The 19109-nt window shown below is 44.7% G+C and overlaps 8 protein-coding genes across 8 annotated transcripts; 3 read left to right on the top strand and 5 right to left on the bottom strand.

The window, feature by feature from the left end:
* Positions 1–619: 619 nt before the first annotated feature.
* Positions 620–2872, top strand: TSTA_111850 (IQ calmodulin-binding motif protein; the record flags this gene model as incomplete). The annotated part of the gene is made up of 6 exons (XM_002481296.1): positions 620–862; positions 938–1243; positions 1290–1830; positions 1883–2044; positions 2132–2524; positions 2598–2872. 6 exons carry the CDS (start codon positions 620–622, stop codon positions 2870–2872), a joined length of 1920 nt encoding a protein of 639 aa, XP_002481341.1.
* A 125-nt stretch (positions 2873–2997) lies between these two features.
* On the bottom strand, positions 2998–4789 carry TSTA_111840 (flavin dependent monooxygenase, putative; the record flags this gene model as incomplete). Its single annotated transcript, XM_002481295.1, has 3 exons — positions 4575–4789; positions 3896–4490; positions 2998–3774 (listed from the first exon to the last, which is right to left on the bottom strand). The coding sequence occupies exons 1-3, from the start codon at positions 4622–4624 to the stop codon at positions 2998–3000; spliced, it is 1422 nt and encodes a 473-aa protein (XP_002481340.1). The 5' UTR covers positions 4625–4789.
* Positions 4790–5181: 392 nt separating this feature from the next.
* On the bottom strand, positions 5182–6182 carry TSTA_111830 (aspergillopepsin, putative; the record flags this gene model as incomplete). Its single annotated transcript, XM_002481294.1, has 2 exons — positions 5333–6182; positions 5182–5227 (listed from the first exon to the last, which is right to left on the bottom strand). The coding sequence occupies exons 1-2, from the start codon at positions 6109–6111 to the stop codon at positions 5182–5184; spliced, it is 825 nt and encodes a 274-aa protein (XP_002481339.1). The 5' UTR covers positions 6112–6182.
* Positions 6183–9604: 3422 nt separating this feature from the next.
* Positions 9605–10396, bottom strand: TSTA_111820 (transcriptional regulator, putative; the record flags this gene model as incomplete). Its single annotated transcript, XM_002481293.1, has 2 exons — positions 9605–9904; positions 9962–10396. The coding sequence occupies 2 exons, from the start codon at positions 10394–10396 to the stop codon at positions 9605–9607; spliced, it is 735 nt and encodes a 244-aa protein (XP_002481338.1).
* A 1008-nt stretch (positions 10397–11404) lies between these two features.
* On the top strand, positions 11405–13010 carry TSTA_111810 (ammonium transporter, putative; the record flags this gene model as incomplete). The annotated part of the gene is made up of 3 exons (XM_002481292.1): positions 11405–11815; positions 11915–12750; positions 12811–13010. The coding sequence occupies 3 exons, from the start codon at positions 11405–11407 to the stop codon at positions 12920–12922; spliced, it is 1359 nt and encodes a 452-aa protein (XP_002481337.1). The 3' UTR covers positions 12923–13010.
* Positions 13011–14109: 1099 nt separating this feature from the next.
* TSTA_111800 (uncharacterized protein) lies at positions 14110–15084 on the bottom strand (the record flags this gene model as incomplete). The annotated part of the gene is made up of 2 exons (XM_002481291.1): positions 14110–14987; positions 15012–15084. 2 exons carry the CDS (start codon positions 15082–15084, stop codon positions 14110–14112), a joined length of 951 nt encoding a protein of 316 aa, XP_002481336.1.
* Positions 15085–15815: 731 nt separating this feature from the next.
* TSTA_111790 (uncharacterized protein) lies at positions 15816–17483 on the top strand (the record flags this gene model as incomplete). The annotated part of the gene is made up of 3 exons (XM_002481290.1): positions 15816–16125; positions 16418–16685; positions 16742–17483. The coding sequence occupies 3 exons, from the start codon at positions 15816–15818 to the stop codon at positions 17481–17483; spliced, it is 1320 nt and encodes a 439-aa protein (XP_002481335.1).
* A 168-nt stretch (positions 17484–17651) lies between these two features.
* Positions 17652–19080, bottom strand: TSTA_111780 (short-chain dehydrogenase/reductase family protein, putative; the record flags this gene model as incomplete). Its single annotated transcript, XM_002481289.1, has 2 exons — positions 17834–19080; positions 17652–17772 (listed from the first exon to the last, which is right to left on the bottom strand). Exons 1-2 carry the CDS (start codon positions 18763–18765, stop codon positions 17652–17654), a joined length of 1053 nt encoding a protein of 350 aa, XP_002481334.1. The 5' UTR covers positions 18766–19080.
* Between the last annotated feature and the right edge of the window lie 29 nt (positions 19081–19109).

The raw sequence follows: 19109 nt of genomic DNA, 5'->3' as shown, positions 1-19109 counted from the left end.
TCCCAGCTAAAGACCTTGGTGGACTCTTATCTACAGCAAGCTGATGAGAGAAGAAGAAAATATATGGATAATCCACTGGATGTCGTTTTGTGTACTTTGCTTATCAAGACTGTGGGATTGGCCGACTAATGGTTGAATGGGAGATTAATATGGGCACGCAATTATCGCACCCGGAAATGACATCTTCCAGCGAGCAACAAAAGTCGAGTATCCTACTAGAATCGTCTTCACTGGTCGGGCCAATGTACAGGAAACTTAGCTGGACGGATTATAAATTGACTCTTTGTATGGTTAGGGCTTGCTAGTATGCCGCGCCGCTGACGTTCACGGGCTGCATGTTTGAAAGACACTCTCTCCGCAATATGAGTCGAGAAGTATGGAACAAAGCAAACTAGTTATTTCACTACGGTTGTAGTAGTATTGTAATAATATAATTATGGGTAAATCATTCAGCAAAGATAGGCGGACGACATGACGTCAAGGCGTTCCCCACAAAAGCTTGATTAAGTGCTTCGATCCTCACCTCTCTCGATGCTCTCTCTACATATTTTTGAAGGCTGTACCTAGAACAATTGGCATTGAGACGATCAGTCTCTATTTTACAATAGCTGCATTGAAAATGTTATCCGACTCGCTATACCAATACGCCGTGAGCGACAAAAGTGTCAGCTCGGAACTTGCCGAGAACCCTAATCAATCGCCCGGGGAGATTGCGAATAGACTCTTCAATAAGCACAAGCCTAAAGCATCTGGAGACAACGCCAAACCACCATCTCGCGATGAAGTTGAGGAGGAAGATCTCCAGCGAGCATTAGAATGCGGGAATTGGGGTGGCCAACGCCCGAGTAATCTGTTTCTAAAGGTGAAGTTGCAATGGAAATATCTACCTAATGCGAGAGCTTAAGGGACTGACTTGCTTCCACTTGCCTGGTTCTAGTGCTACTACAATGCTTTGCGCTCGCTTGAAAACCAGCCACTGGCTGGATTGGTTTCACCGTGCCTGATGGGCACGCATGGTGTCGTCCCTTTAACTATTATTTCGACACTACCTGATATTAACCGGCACACTGCAAACTGTATCGTTCGCGCCGAAAAGGAAGTTTTCTTGGCCACCAATTTTTGGATCTATTCAGATGCATCCATCATTATCACAAATGCACTCCGTGAGTTGTCGAGACGAGCAGGAGAACGAAGCGACAAAGTTGTCGTCAAGATCATCTACGACCGAGGCAGTGTAAAGCAGGTAGGTGTGTCCACATGCGTTATTATCAAGACTAATGCAAAATTAGCTCTATGAAAACCATCAAAACGTCTCGCCAAAGGAATATACCGGTGACAAAATCCAACTTCCCGCACCTGATGACATTCCGAATATAGATATGGAAGTCATCAACTATCATCGTCCGGTGCTTGGGACGTTCCACGCAAAACTGTGTACTATTGACCGAAAAATCGGACTACTGCAAAGTAACAATATCCAGGACAACGATAACCTCGAAATGATGGTCCATCTGGAAGGCCCTGTTGTGGATGCGATGTATGACATGTTACTCATATCCTGGGCAAAACATACGAAGCCGTCATTACCGATGATTAGTAGCCCGGCGGCCCAGCGACAAATACCTTCACATCATAGCTCGCTCACCAAAGCGCAATTACCAAACTCAACTGCATCCGGTTCTTCGCAAAGACAGTTAGAGATTCTTCCAGAATCCACGAGTACAGATCCACACTATGATTACAATTTCGTTGAGGAGGCGAGGAGAGTAAACAGCCAGCTTGATACGAGACCAGGCGAGACCAGACGAGACGCGGCAACGCGCCATCTCAGTATGTCAAGTTCCAAAAACTGGTGTCTTACGATACTAACACCGGTACCAAGACAAAAGAACTTTAGTCCACAACAAGGAAGCATTACAAAACCAAAAACTTCCTCAACCTAACGGACCGGATATTACAGAGAGCAATAAGATGACCCCTTACATTGTGATGCCCCAACACGAGCCAGTTCCAATGGCACTGGTAAACAGAGAACCAAATGGCTGTATGTAACCTTCGGAGGACTTTCACCAAGATCTGAAGATCTTCAAGTCTATAAGTAGCTAGCTAACCTTTGTACGCGTGTCTACAGCTCCTGGCAACTCAAACTATCCAGTGCCCCAAAACGCCACATGGTTGGCTGCCGTCAACAATGCCGAAAGGACCATTTTCATTCAAACGCCAAATATGAACGCAGAGCCCCTCCTGGAGCCGTTGCTCAATGCTGTTAGGCGTGGAGTTACCGTGACTGCATACGTGACGCTCGGCTACAATGATGCAGGAGAGTTACTTCCTGGCCAGAACGGTACTAACGAGATGATTGCTTATCGTCTGTACTCTTCTCTTGCTATTGAAGAGGAGAAGTCTCGGCTCAGGATCTATAACTATACTGCAAAAGATCGAAAGTCGCCTGTTCATAATAAATTCAAGCATCGTAGTAGCCATGTCAAGTTGATGATTGTCGATGAAACAGTTGCTATACAAGGTGAGCCAGTTGATTAGAGCACTTGGATCTCCTTAAGATTTACTATGCATGAGCTAACACTTAGTATTTACAGGAAATGGAAATTTAGATACACAATCATTTTTCCATTCAACCGAAGTGAATATTATGATCGACTCTCCACTAATTTGTAAAGTATGGCGCGAAGCTATAGACCGGAACCAGAACACATCGCAATTTGGTCTCGTTAGTTCCGAAGATGGTTGTTGGCACCACCCTGAAACAGGTGCAATAGCCGAAGGAACAATAGGCCCCGATCCTGGTAGGTTTAGCTGGGCTAGGGGTATCGTTGGGGCTGTTCAGCGTGTTCGTGGTGCTGGTGGATTTTAGCTCACTTTATGAAATGAAATTGAGCCTTGAGGCATTTTAATGTACGTAGGTATATAACGAGTCAATGATCTAATTTCTATGTCCACCTGGGTGGTGCTATCTGAGCGTGTTTTATCGTTCTCTCATTATAGCTTTGATTTTCCATCTTTAGCATAAGAAAAGCCGAGCTCTTCCAGCGTTCGTATTTCCTTTCGTTTATTTCCCAAAGCTTGCGAAGCAGCTTTAATCGTCGGTGTCAATTCCCGCAACCACTGTTCCTCATCTCCCCATACTGGAGGAATCTTCCCCTGACCGTCATTTTCCAATCCATCTTTTCTTCTAGCCTGTAGACTCCAATGATGGAGATGATTGAGATATTCGGCATCCGCAGGAAAACCGAGAACACTGAAACTCTTATCCGATCCATGTCTAGCAATCCAATCAGCTTCCCATGCCTTCATTTCTTCCAAGGGTGGCAGGGACAAGCGGCCAGAGTATGCCCGTGCTATGACCGCAGCCTGGCCTTCGGAAAGCGGGAAGGGTATAATCTTAAGTGGAAGCCCGATAAATGTCAGTGTTGGCTGAGGGTAATAGAATATATGTTGAAATAAGTGATCAGGACGACTTCCGTTCGGGACCTCTACAGGAGGACTCAAAGATGATAAAAATGGAAATGAATAAAGATATCCCGTGCAGAATAGGACATGATCAATGTCTTTCTCAATGTGACCATCTGCAAAACGGAGTGCGCGGTCACGGGTGATAAATTCAATAATTTCGGGCACAGTCCTGATTCGATGGTTATCTCTCAGATAGACTGGGGAATCGCTCCTCTCTGAAAGGAGAAGTGGCTTTTTCGACACGGTCGCAATTTGCACACTCACGTCGACTCCCGATGCCGAATTCCCTACGACGACTACCTTCTACAAAAGTGTAAAAGTTAGTCACGGAACTGCAAGAAAGATTTGAAGCATTGGTGGCCCAATTTTTGTAACTGACAGGCCTGACGGAACCAGAAGGGTAGCAAAGGGTTGGAAAACGCACCTGATTCGTAAAATGTTCCGGTCGTTTATAATGTTTCGAATGAGATATAGAGTGCGGGTAAGCAGTATTCCACTCCCGCATACCTACGATATCCGGAATATAATGATCACTGTAATGACCACTAGCGACAACAACAGCATCAAATTCATGAGTGGATAGATAATGTGTTCGAAGATCCTGTACAGAAACCAGCCACGTGGCATTGGCTGCATTTTCGTCTCGAAGACATACATCGACAACTTGTGTATGAAACATAATAGACGATAAGTCCTTCGCATAACCTTGCAGGTACTGTTTGACGTCTCGATGTGAAGGGAACAGGGGCGTTCCTTTCGGAAATTTCTTATCGGAATACCCCATCAAAGTATGTGGGATATTCGTCTCCAGAAGATCGTACACCGGCGACTGAAAAATGACATGATTATTTGCCTGATTGGTTACAATGGGCTTTTCTGCCTCTGTTGTTGGTTTTGTATGAGGAATGGCGAAATCCTCGTCTATTGTATCTTCCGAGGTATGACACCAGACCCCGCCGACTTCATCGCGCTGTTCAAAGATCGTAATTGCAGAGAAGGCCTTCTCAGCATAAAGATATCTAGGTTCATATTAGAGAAATCGTACAATACTTAGAGAATCTTTGTTTCTGTTTGTTCCTGACACAAAGAGTGGTATTGCTTACCTGGCAGCAGCCAGGCCCCCAGGACCAGCCCCAATTATAGCGACGCGCATACTCGCTTTATTCGGATGACAAGCCGTCTAACGTCAATTCGCTCGGGAGACAGGATATTAGAACAAGTATAGTTAAGTAACTGCAAATTGGGTAAAGAGTACCCCCGCCAATTAGATATACGGTTGCGGTTTTCGTCAAACGTGACGAGGCTACTTAGTTGGAAGTTTGGAGAAAGTAGGGCTCCTCTATAGCAGAGAGGGTTACCACAGTCCGTGTCAATAGTCATATAAAATATATATATGATGTTAGATAAACTGGGAAACCCGACTAGACTGTGGACGTTGAGAAATCAAGATGAGTTTTCACTGATAACGCAATCGGGCGAACGGATACTACCCGTCGCTTCACCTCCCCCCACCCTATTCGGACTGGGGCTGGGGGAGGTGAAGCGACGGGTAGTTATCAGATGTTCCTCGATCTTATCTTATCTGTCTGTACTTGGGATCTAATAACCCTAAGAGTCCCTGGGGAACGAATAAAATACCCAGCCAAATTACTTGGGATTAGAATTACAGAGCTACAATTTGCATGCCTCAGAAGTCATTATATTGAATCCCTATCCTCCACCGTCGTCATGTATATCAGTATTAGTATGCTTCATACTGTATAAATTCGATAATAGTAGTTCTGAAAAAGTCTCATTTTGTAATGGGAGTCACAACTTGACGTGCGATTCGACCATTTGAAAACCATGTTTTCAAACGTACTTGACGGTGACGGTGTTACCGGAAGCAGAAACGGAGGTAAGGACACCGCTGTCTTGCTCAATATCTATTATAGTGGCACCACTGGTTCCAACACCAGCACCGTTGTGTGTAGCGACAGCATTAGTGAAGGTAACAGTGCCAAAATTAGCGAAGGGAACCAATGAGTCCCCTTCCTCAAAGTCCTCCACGATCCACTCAGCATTGTACTCGCAGAGTCTGTCGGATTCACCAGAAAAGCTATGGGTGACTGTTCTACCAGTGCTAACATTTTCAACAACTGCGGAACCGGAAGAGGTACTAGTGGCAGTGACCGTGATCTTCATAACATCTCCAGCAGAGATGCTGATGCCACTGAAGTCGTAGGCATAGTCGGGGTACCATTCATACCAAGCATCATAGCTCACATCACCGCCCTGTACGCAGAAGTCGACACCAGTCTGAAGAATTGAGCTGTCGCAAGTGTCTCCGTCAAGACCGACCCAAGCAGATGCACAGTACTCGGTGTTGCCACCACCCGGAGCCGTAGGGGTAGGGACAGTGAATTCGGCGGTCACTGCGGTGTAGCCGGTCCCGATAAGAACAGCTCCGGCCCAGTTCTCGCTGTACTCAACATTCTTAGAGTTTGTAATGTTCAACTGTTCCACGCCATAGGAGTTGGGAACATATGGTGGGCTTGAGCGCCGAGTGCCAGCGGCACGGCGAGCCAAACGCTTCTCAGTAAGAGGAGCAGCGGCTGTAAGGCCAGCAAGAATAAGGAGAGAGAGAACGATAGACTTCATGGTAAATATAATGTTATTATGATATGGTGTGCAATGAGTTGGTGATCTTGATACTTCTGCCTTTTTGTTGTAGTTATTTCTGGTTTTAGGCCAGAGGGAATGTCATTCCTTTTATACTTTTTTACCCTATATACTTTCGACTACAAGTGCCTGTTTGACTACCTGTGGATGATTTATTCAGAGTACATATGTTTCACAATTGGGACCGCCAATCACCTTCCCGAATGAGATATGAACATGGATAATGAAGCCATTACGGCGCTGACTATACCACATTGCAAAGATAACATGCACGAACGGGACATTCCTTGTTGCTAGTCGCCCAACGTCCCATAATGTTCGCCATTCTTAGAGGGTGCTGCTGAACTTTTATCCTGATAGAGCCTGCTCCATAATGTCTATCAGCTCTTCAAGATAACTAGACAGCTACTAATATAGAGTTCCTGCAGATGACTCAAATAAATAAGCCTTTGCCGATTGCCTATCGATCATTTAAGACGTATATCGTGCTTATCTATGCTCCACCATTCCTGAACCCCTTTCAATCGTAACGCAATCATTCATAATTTAGCTGAGCGTCTTTCCGGTACATAGCAATCACTCTAATCTCTTATGTCAAGTATTAGTTAACATAACATAGGAAATGGAGTATATCTTTGTTGGAAGCTCTTTGGAATTTTCATGGTGTTGTTTGTATGCATCAGTGGTTTCGAGTAAAAAGATAACCGGAGGTGGGGTGGAAAACAGACTAAGAAAAGAGACATCTAGTAGTTACATTGGCGTCGTCATCTCTTTTCCTCAGTATTGAGTGAGACCCGGGAGTCGAGGTACCTGAAAACATGTAGCTAGTACATGGCTCCACGATCTAGGCCGGCATCCCCGCAATGAAGTACATGAAGTCTCTCTTAGGAAGGTGTTTTTTAGAAAGAAAGTGTTATAGGCGATTGTGGGTGAGGTTGTACACTGAAGGCATCTATCGAAGCGCATGACTTGACTGATTTTAGTCTTGGCGCTGATATCACAAATCGTCGAACCCACCAATTATAAGAACCTATCAAAGGCTGATGTGAGGGGTTTGGTATATCATTTGAAGGAGTCTAAAAGACCAGGAATATATACGTTAAGAGAATTGGCTTCTTGATCTCTGTATGATATTCATACATCTGCTCATACGCACTGCTCCTTTACGGATGGCATTTAGCCTCATATGGTGAGAGATTCTCTTTGTGTGAACATAGTAGATACATTTTATTCACGGTCCCCCTCAGTTCCGATATAATAGTTTAGCAGCACTTACCTATTAAGATTTAGCCACGGGTATTCAGCCGATAGATTATAATGTTGCATTCAGCACTACCGGGGTTCAACGTTGGTCTCAGTATAAGAAAAACTAAGCAACGACGGACCAAGCCACCTTTTATGCCCACACCAATCAAAGGTAGAAGAACATCTGACGATTGAAAATGCAGCAGGGAGAATACCAAAACTCCGTCGGCTTTTATAGCTATTACAGTATAGTACTTGGCGATCATTACTATGCTAGCTATAGGATCAATGCATGACAGTGGTTCAGTAAGCTGGAACTAGTTCCTGTGGTTTGACTGAGTAGGAAATTACCTATAAGGAAGGAGTACCTGTTTTTATCTCGACTACTTCGGGCTTGCATGATTCTGATGCATGGATTCACAAACATGAGGATTCGGCCGGATATGCTATGTATCTGTACCACTCAGATAGTGACTTCTTATCTGCTAGTGCAGGTGTATCACTTCCCAATCATATCACTGAACTCTAACATGTGACTATGGAAGAAAACAGAGTAATTCTATCATGTTTTTTGGGTAATGACGGCAAAGGTCCTTGTCAACCCGGTGATGATCCTACCTTATACATGATCTATTTAGGGTATTCAGTCGATAGCAGTTGAATGTAAGTAACCCACAGAACCATGCACAAGCATGCAGTCAATAACATTTATATTAACCCTTGATGCTAGTATTATCTCATATACTTGCAAATAGTCTTGGAAATACTGACTTATTGAGTTGAGAATCCTGTAGTAAGCATTGTTATCATTGGATAAGTCACAAAAAAGTGTCATTGACACATATGCTCATGTGTAATGGGGCATAATCCAACAGCTGTACCTGTGTAATTTGCCAAAATAAAATCTTTCATAATTAGGTACTCGATGTCTAGGCTGTTGTTCATTACATGATGGTGCTCTAATTCTTCAGTTTCCTTGATTGTCATAATTTCGGCGATTTGTAAGTGGGAATGCTGCATTGACATGTTACAAAACAATAACCACAGAGATTCATTCATGCACCTTCTTGCATGGTAAATGGCTATAGTATCAACGTAGGTACTTACTTCCTAATCAGGCAAGAATTGATATTTACCGCATTAGGTATCTCCTTCCTAAAGTGGATGGTACGGGATGAGGTGAACATGCAAGCACAACACCTCAGATACTTGAATTGGAGGATATCTCTACGACTAGATATTCTCCGGAGCTTACAAGCGTGAAAAATTGAAAAAATGAGTTCCCGATGTACTCGATGCCACAAAAATCTTGATAGTCGATGAAGCTAGCAAACCCGAGTACTCGCGAGGGATAGAGGAGTGTGTGCAATTCTAATTGTAATTTATACTTACGCTCCAATTCCTCGGAAGTCCATCGACTTCACAAATTAGATCAATGCATATACCCTTGAATGACTTCAAGTCATGGTCACCTCCAAGGTTGCTCCTGAAGCTTACAGTTAAACTCAAAACTCATTCTTTCCAGGACCGAAAGGTCGTATTGTCACTTAGGTATCTATGATATCTTTTATAAGTACCTAATATCATTAATATCAAGTTTTTTATATATACTTCCTTATAAATATATTCATCTAGTTGACTAGGGTGTATACCACCCAGGTAGGTGTAGGCATAGTGACATCCACGGGTGCGTTGTGCGCCAATTAAAAATACATTTATATACGCCCCTCTGGCATCTCAAAGCTACTTAGTTAATATCTACACCACCGGCATGGGCAAATATCATGTCTCTGCCTACCTACCTATTTAGGTGGGTACATATGTAGGTACTGCCCAAACCAGGCCAAGTTATCAGCTCTAGTGGGTTTAATGAGCATCCGCTGATGCAACCTCCCTATGGCCTCAGTGACTCAATATCCAAATAAGTCCCAAAGTTACCTAGGGATTCGCTCATTACCTCCTAGTGAGAACTGTATGAGATGCTGCTTACGTTGAAAAACTATTCTATAACAAATATGCCTGTTTTAAACATTTCATTATATACCGGGCGGCTTTACAGACTTTTCGGACTTTTTATAATCAGATTGAAAAGCTTTCAAGGTTGTAGCAATGCATAAGCTGAATGTAGAGTACTATATACAATACGAATCCTGTATATGGGCCATAGCATCTGGTAATTATCGTGTCAGCTAAACATGAGATTGAATGAAAGTAATTTAAAGCTATCTCAAGCTCCCTCGTCCTTCTTATTCCCACGGTCCTTCACCATCTCCGCCATGTTCCTTCCAACGTCACTGTTCAAATTGTCGAATCCCTGAATGACACCTTCTCTGTCTCCTTTACCCATTTCTTGACTCAACTTGAATTTTCCTTCCATTCGATGAATTCGGATTTCAATTCCAATAATATTCTTCTTGAGGATGTCAATATAAGACACAGGCGCGTCAGAAACCTCCCAGGGGGAAAGATTGCCTCCCCCCGTGTATCCCATAATGGATGTTTCTGCTTGTCTACTCAAGTCCTCCACCTGTCGTTGTAAAAACGAGGATGTCTCTTCTGATTTGGAGTCGCAATAAACGCTTACTTTACCGTAGACTTGAACGGCAGAATAATTCCATGTTGGCACAACCTTACCCGTGGTGGGTTTAGTTTCAACGTAGAATTTGGGCGTCACGTAGTGATGATGAGGTCCATTGAATAGCACCAGCACGTCTTCTGGAAGTTCTCTGATAGTTTCATCCCCAAGCTCAGTCTGTGTAGCAGCCAGCGTTTCGATTAAGACCTTTGCCTGCGGATTTTGTTTGGCGATATGACCTCGTAGAACCCCATAACCCTGCTGGTTGTCTTCGTGCCCCGTTGCACTTGTATCAACATTGAACACAAACGGAATATGACTAGATTGAATGAACGGGTAAACCGTGGACTTGAGGGCAGTGTTAAGAATTCCCAAAGGGTTCTGTTTGACGAATTCCTGGAGAATGGCGAGGTTTCCCTCTGCATGAACTGTACGAAGATACATACTGTGAGTCAGAGACTTCGGCTGTGCAGTCTATTATTTTACCCGATATGACTTTGGTACTGATTTGATGTTTTTATATACCTGCTGTCTCTTTCTATTCGACGCATGAGTCACGACTCAATACTATACTCAACGTTTCTGATTGGCCAACTATGCCGAATCAGGTCGACATACCATTGGCTCATAGAACCGTCCATATGTATATTCAACCAATCACTTCATTAGGATAGGAACAGTCTAACCTAATATAGATACCGGGTTCCACATAACTGGTATATCTGGCCAATGAACGCCTTTAGTAGTTAAAAATGGGTTCTCTTCACCCAGTGCAAATTGTTTGCTTCAGATATACGACAGTTGATGCAGAGACATCTCTACTGGTTTGGGGAACTGGCGATAATATCTGAGGCCAAGATACCTGCGCAGAAGAACGAAAAGGCTGCCCACTCAAATGATAATGTGGAAGTATCTTGCCCTCTATCCTTGCCGTTCTAACTACCATATTGGGCAGGTCGATAGGCCATGATAAGCCCTCACACTACCTTATACATGCCGCGAGGCGTTCGTAGGGCGCAGGACATTGCTTTGTTTGTCTTATTACTTTTCTTCATTCTTTTCTTTCCCGTTCAAGACACTGAAAGGATTAATTGAAACCCTCAATCTCTATTCCCTGCCCGAATTCTGCTCTTCTTCAATCGCTCCATCACTTATTTCGCACCTCAATTCCTATCTCAGCTACTTCAATCGCTAGAAGAGCGAAAATCAAGCACCTACTTGCCATTTAGGCCGCCTTAAAGCAAAGGCTGCTCAAATAAGTGGCTGCATGCCATTTTACGGGCCGGTCGCGTTACCTTGTGTCACAAAGGTCTTCGGCAGTCTACCACTGAACTCGAAGACTGCTGGTGAGAGAAGACAAGGCCTCTGCTACGTCGAGATCAGTAAAGTCGGAGAATAAAGAAATTCAGAGCACCGACGATCTCAACTGTGATACATAGCGTAGTATCCAAGATGGGCTCCGTGGTGGACGCATGGGAGGCTTGCTCCAAGATCGATACGGTCTTCATTCTCGTCTGTTGCGTGTTCTGCTGGCCCATTATTCCAGCTGTTGGCCTGGGGTACTCGGGCTATTCGACTCGCCGTAGCGGCCTAGCCTCCTTCTATCCCGGCTTGATTGCCGTTATTATGTGCACCGTTCAGTGGTGGATTATCGGTTACTCACTAGCATACGGCGAGGGAAACTCAATTATTGGGGGATTCGAAAAGGCATTCCATCGCGGTGTTCTTGCGCAACCAGTAGGCACAATACCCGAGATACTCTTTTCGGAATTTCAATTAATCTTCTGTGCAACCGTCTGCGCGATTGCGGTGGGCGGAGCATGTGAGCGTGGAAGACTGCTCCCTCTTTTTCCATTCTGTTTCGTATGTCACTACTCTTATCCTTGTCATTGCTATGCCTGTCAGATTCTATGAATATCATCATGATTGTCACGCCCTCATTGACTCTTTCATCTTCAATAGTTATGGAGCACTTTCGTTTACGAGCCTCTTGCTCACATGGTCTGGTCTGAGAATGGATTCCTAGGCAACCTGGGAGTGCTTGATTTCGCTGGCGGAACACCTGTCCACATATGCAGCGGTGCAAGCGCAACTGCTCTCAGCGTCTATCTGTCCTATCCACTGTTCCGCTCTAGGAAGTCTGCATGTCGCACACCCCAACACCTAAAGCTGCACAGACCACACAATAGCATGTCACAGGTTCTTGCCTTGATCACTATCTGGAATTCGTGGCTGGCGTTTGATGCTGGAACCACCCTCTCGCTCAACTTCAAGAGTGTGATGGCTGCCTGTGTTACTAACATCTGCGCCGCTGCAGGTGCTATGACGTGGGCATTCATAACCTATTGGGAGTCTGGGGTCTGGAGTCTCGATAGTACCTTTATGGGTGCAATTTCAGGGCTTGTGCTTATCACCCCGAGTGCCGGTTTTATTGGCATGAGCAGCGCATTTTTCTTTGGGGTGTTCGGTGCGGTGGTATGCAGACAGGCTCTTCGCATCAAGTTTACCAAACAAGCTGCTAGGTGGCGCTGGGTGGACAACGGAGATACTTTTGCAACACATTGCATCGGCGGATTTGTCGGGACTTTGATGACCGGGCTTTTTGCACAAAAAGAGGTCGCAGCCTATGACGGAGCTACATTCATTTCTGGTGGTGCTGTGTTTGATGGGAACTGGAAACAGCTCGGAATCCAAAGCCTTGAAGCGATCATTGGGTTCTCCTGGAGTTTTATTGGAAGTTACATAATATATGCTCTCATTGACTGTATTCCGGGGTTTGAGGTTCTTGCTACAGACAGGTAAGTACATAACTAATCTGACATCGACTCAGAAAAGCTAATCTCTCCATTCTTTCTTAGCGAGGTCATATCGGGAATGGATGCATCACAGATGGATGAGTCGCTCTATGAAGCTCAATGGGAAACGGAAGCGGACTATCATCCTTTCACGGGCTCTCTTCGCCTCGAGTAAGATTGATGTTTGTTACTTCGAGACTTGGAATCGACAAATGGGATCAAAGAGGGAGAAATATCACCCTTTGATGTTATTTGTCCTCCAAAGAATCATGTACCTGGTTTCTTGTAACTAGTTGGAAGTCAACTTCCTTTACAGAGGTTGTAGATAGGGAATGAGAAAATTCGTAAAACCCAAGCCTTCAAGACACGGGTTTTTGTGCAAGCCAAAACTTATAATTGAATCATCCATGTATTTTATAATCATCCAATCCTTTCCGTGAAATTGCCAAAGTCACCTGGCTCTCCGCGGGAGACAGACCTAGAGCAGTGTGAACGGTCCTCTAGCTAGAGCTAGCATCGAATCCAAAATGGCCATTTTCTGATACAGGCCGATCAGCTGCAATGTTTTATTTTTGGCCCATACCCCTATAGGAACTTTTTTTATCACGAGGTTGATAGCCCTTTTCTGTGGCAAAGGTCACAGCAATACATCCATTTGGCTGAAGCGCTCTGTACCTGGTTTTACTTGATCTAACCTTCTATCTTGGTCTCTCAAGCGAAGCAAGAGGAGCCAACTCGTGGAGGCTAGTAACTAGGAGAAAAACCAGAAAGAAATTTCAATCTGAACGACCGTGGCCATGAGTAGCCATTAACATTTTTCTGGCAGTCTCAATATTCATAGAGTACTCAGCCTCTTGCAATGATTGCTTGACAGCTTTCCCTGTTCGTTCAGTCATTTCCGAATATTTGATTAGTTGATTCGGGAGAGTATAGATGGGTGTCTAGAATCTATAGTGAATATTGCAAATGACTATCTCAAAGATCCCAAAGGAGTAAACAATTTCCGATTTTTCTCTAAGACGTAGCCATTGGATAGATGTGACTACCAGTACGGAATGCCATGGCTAATGTCTGCAATTTCCCGATCGTAGTATTCAAAGAAATTTTGATTCATAGTCCTAGGTCCATAAGCAACCAATACCGCATTCCAAATGTAAGACGGATCAAGCACGCCGGATGCAACATCAAGATCACAAAGTTGTAAAGCAGAAATGTTGAAACGCGCTGAAATTACACCAAGTTGATGGGAGAACATAAATCCATCATAGTATCTTCTTTGTTGCGTCTGAATGGATGGATGCGACTATCGCGAGCTGCTGTCTCTCACTATAAAGTCTTGCTACCAAGACCTATGAGACAACGCTATATACCTGCTGCAAATGCCATGCAGTAAATATCCATGTCCTTGACAAAACCACCTCGTCGTCTTGGTCGCCATCCAAGGAGCAATTCTGCGCGTGCTGATGTACCACGAAAGGTAGTGCTCATAGCTTTCGCAAAAAGGTCATCTCCATGACCCTTCAGTTGGATGACTCCGGCATAGCCAAAACATGCACCCACTGCATCAAAAACTTCACGCATACTTTCCTGACTCGTCACAAGATCAAAGACTGGATATACATTTGCCCCAGCTATTATCGGTAGTTTCTCAACGGCGTTTTGGAATGCTGTCGCAACATCGTCAATGTGAACCAATCCAGGTTTGGACTGAGCTTCGAGAGGGATTTCAATAGGGCTTTCGATCTTGTTCCTTGCTGCTTCGAGGACAGGCGTAAAGAATGGAGACCATATTGTTGATTCGCGCCCATATATTAAGGCCGGCCTAAGTACCATGGCATCTAGTATGTCATTTGAAGCAATGACCTCATCCTCAAGCTTGACTCGCCAAGCAACGAGCTCTTGAGGGGCAGTCATTGAGTCAGGACCAACTAAATCTAAGTCTGTAACGGGCCTATTGGAGGAGCCGTGAACCCAAGTTCCGGAGCAGTAAATGAAACCCAACTTCGGTCCATTCGCAATCCCTCTCTTGCGATATGACTCGATGCGTTCCTGACCAAGTCGCTTCAAATCATTTAGAAATGCATGCGATTGCTTATTGGCTCCAGATACATCAATCACAATGTCTATGGAGCTCGATCGCACCGTTGCAAGATAAGGCTCTGGATTGCTGACAGGATCGGCGCACAGCACTGGTATGATCTCTTCTTTCTGAAGCTGAAGTGCTTTCTCTTGGGTTCTTACTATGCCGTAGACGGAATGCTTACCACTTTCGATAAGTCGACTAGCAACCCGTCTGCCTATGTAGCCAGTGGCGCCTAATATTAGGATCCTCGGCATTGTTTTTGGCAAATATTGTAAGACAGTTTGATTTGCCACAATTGCAAAAATGGTGAATGTATAAAGATATTTAGCAATACTCACACCGAACTGCTCTTATAGATGATGTTCGTGCCTATCCGGGTATTTGATTGCCTGGTTATATATTTGACTTGCCGGCCTTAAGCGGTAACTGCTACACTCTGCTCCTACAGGTATTATGGGAGGTGTAAGTTATCTCCGACTGGGGCGGCAATGACATCGAATATTCACATGAGATTTCGTCTTCCATTTTTCGAACAGGCTGGAAGAAAGATCAAAATACAAGAAAGACACGAAGTTTTTCGGGCTTTTGATGGGTTCTTCTTTGGTTTCTCAAAAAAGCTGTAGTTGTGCCCAGCATCCGATAATGAATGGCGGATTTAACGGTGAAATCAGCCCGAACGTTTCTTGACCAAGTCGCGCATTTTGTCCAGCCGAGATACACCAAACGATCATCTGCTCATGATTGATACACGCGACAGGATATCTTCTCACGGGTCTCGTAGGGTGATGTCGTCCGCTAACACCGTTATCTCCGCGACAGTAGTGCAGCCAATGGGAGGCCGCAGAGTGCCGTGTGGGACCATCTCTGCTTATTCGATTTTTTCCGCAATTAACATAACTAAGTTAACAACATTGCTGACCGACCCTACTACTCTCGGCGCCCTGAAACGAGTATTTTACGGCTGTGGCATAAAGAATAGTCTAAGATGACATTCGAATTCATTGACAATAATAGCAAAATTGATCCGAGGACCAGGAAACGAATTCGCAGTCTTGTTGCTACAGGGAAGAATGCTGGCAAGACAGTTGTCCGTCCATCCAGAATCAAAGCCTTAAAAGAACAGTTGACACATCCTGTTGCTTTTCCCAGCGCACAAATACATTCAGAGCTGACTCAGAGTGAATCATCGTCCGAGGAGACAGTCTTGCCAATTGAGCGGCCAATAGGGGATGATGTGTGCTATTTCTTTACTTCGAGCCAACCAAACTTGGCTTCCAGATCCCTTGCCAAGAGAGGTAAGACCCTCAATCCATCTGCTGTAAGTGGGGGACCACTTTGACCTTTATATACTTTCAATACTCATTCCCAATAGCTATTTCGTTTATGATGACTCCGCGTCATGCGTCTGAGCTAAATGACGTGTTCGAATGCAGTCATAGTGCCGGCCCAATGTTGGCCAGACTGATGTTTTTAGACGAAGCATGTAAGACCTCGGCAAGAATCGTTGGAGCCAGATATTTGCCCCTGACAAATCTCGACACGATCCAGACTTCCACGGCGCCATTGCTCTCAGTTCGACGGCTATAGATTGTCTCACTCAACAGTCAAGTCCTTCTAGAGACGCAATTCACCACCTATGTCAGACCTTCAGATTGGTGAACAAGAAACTGTCCGACAATGTTGTTCCGCTGTCCACGATTGCCACTATTTTGATGTTAGCTCAATACGAGCGTCATCAAAGCCAACACTATCAAGGGCTTATACATCTAAACGGGCTACTAAGGTTGATAAATGTACGAGGCGGTGTACTAGAGGTACAAAAAGAGATGCCAATAATAATGCAAAAAGCATTCAGGTAAGTTATCCATACAATTATCTGCCTCGTAGTTGGTGCTAACCCACAATCGAAAGGGTTGACCTTGACTTCGCATTATATATGGGCACTGCAACTATCTTCAACGTCAACCATGTCCTTGCGAGCCGTGCGATCATTTTCGGTTCCGGAGTCTGCCCTCTCCATCATCTAAGATGCACTGTGGACTCTTCTTTACTGGGATTTTCAATGAATTTGAGTATTGATCTTCACAATGCCCTCGTTGAAGCAATGTCCCTTTCCAGGCAGCTCAATGATGCAGCTGAGACGAAAGCGCTGAAGGTCAATCTCTATTTTTTCAATGCTAATATAATTCTTCTTGGATATCAAGTGATCTCAATAAGCCCACTCAGTCAATCATACCAACTCAGTAGACTGGAAAACTCCATTCATCTGGGCCTTGCCATGTTCGTTACAACATTTATGAATAGGCTCGATAGGAAGATTCCAGATATGCCATTCATGTCCGAACTGCTTCGAGTGCTACTCACGTTCGACTTTCAAGTCCATCTATCGGTTCTATTGTGGCTCCTATTTCTTGGGAATGCCACCATACTTGGTCCTAATGACCAAGAGTGGCTCGCACCAATGGTAGCGACAACGGCTCAAAAACTCGGTCTTTACAGTTGGAACGGAGTCTCGAAAGCACTTGTCAAACTTCCCTGGGTCAATTCTCTTTACAATAGCTCAAGTCAAAGTCTCTGGCTAAAAGCATCCACATACTATGAATCACCCTTTGTCGAAAAATCATCGGCGTCTCCTAACTTACATCTCGTGTAAGTAGTACATACGGAGCCAGCCAACTCCTCATGTGTTGACAGAAGAAGATCAATTTGAAGCGAGGGTCAAAAAAAATGGCTATCTGGCATTCTGTGTCAAAACAATAATTGCGTGATCACGACATCTATCCAACTTCGGGCGACACGAGAGGAACGAATCCTCCTAGGCTTATATGATACTGTGGATACATCCTGGAGAAATCACTTCCAGTTCTCTAGCAAGAGCACCCCAAAGCAAGTCCTGGGTTCTATTTCCCTCTTCATCGGTTATCCACGATGGCAACTTGTGACTAGAAGAAGATGCACAGTGAGTAATAGTCTCGGATGAGTCTGTGCGCTTTCACTACTTACTCGGCAGGCTCACAATCGTTCAGATAGACTCCATGGCTTTCCTTCCCTGCAACTGCGCCATGTAGGAGAGTACGACTACCATCCTCTGCAGTACGACCAAATCTAGCATGCATTTCTGACAGCTGCTGCTGAAAAGCGGGCGGTGCATTTCGAGACAACTCGGTTTTGCACAGACCAGGGTTGACCAGGTTAAGGACTACTCCGGTTTTCGAGACGGGGAGCAGACTGGCCAGTTTGCGAATGGCAAAAATCCCTATAAGCTTGCTAATTGGGTATCTATACAATATTGAGTCAGCAAATTCGGATCTGCAAAACACCACGTGAAGTCTCAACGGAATGGCTGATACCCACAAGAGCAGTCCAATACTCTCATTATCCATCTTCGCCAGCGGATCGTCCTTGATCTCATTCCATTTGGAATGAGTGTCAAAGCTTGCACCGCTAGTGACGATCGTCAAATGAGGAGTGATTCCATAGCGCTGCGCATTCTCTTCTAACTTCGGCAACAGTAACACTCCTAACAGAAGTGTACTATACACGTTGACCGTCATCGATAGCAAATGGCCCTCAGCCCTACCATGGGCTGAGGCAACCGCCGCATTCTCAATGACTGCATCGATCCGGTCAAGCTCCTCGATAGCTTTACTTGCAAAAGTCTTTACGGATTCATAGCTCGTGAGATCCAGAGCCCACACTTCGGCAGTACCCAGCTTTCCAGTTTCCTTGATGATTCGATCCTTAGCTGCCTCACCTGCCGCTATGTTACGGACAGCGAGAATGACCTTTGCAGCACCGACTGCCACTAGATGCTTCGCTGCTTCCAAACCTAGACCGGTGTTTGCTCCAGTGACTATATAAGTACCACCAGAACATTTCTCTGGCGTGATCGTGAGGGGAAGGTTTAGGCGCTGATGGACAACTTCGTCCGACATGGTTATCTGCACGCGTAACAATATAATGATTCAAATGATGTACAGTAATCTGAGTCAGAAGAGTGATGTATGTAGTTAGATGTATCTTCGTAGATGGGTCTCGTAGTTATATCTGGAATTCATCGTCTACAAACCCGGTGACAGGTAGTATTTATGCTGCGTCGTTGCCCCTTCAGTTATTCTCAACACATGTATACCCTGACGGAGATAAGATCAACCGGGTTCTGGCAATAGCAAAGGCCGGATTTCACCCCATCGATTATGTCAATCGGGTAGAATGGCGCATAGCAATTTGCGGTTTCCTCCCCTAACCAATGGGAGAGAATATTCCAAATTAGTTTAGT

This window comes from Talaromyces stipitatus, genomic scaffold, assembly GCF_000003125.1.
Source record: "Talaromyces stipitatus ATCC 10500 scf_1105507295555 genomic scaffold, whole genome shotgun sequence".
NCBI lineage: Eukaryota > Fungi > Ascomycota > Eurotiomycetes > Eurotiales > Trichocomaceae > Talaromyces > Talaromyces stipitatus.
The sequence above is the reverse complement of the archived record's forward strand: the minus strand, read 5'-3'. Positions and strand labels throughout refer to the sequence as shown.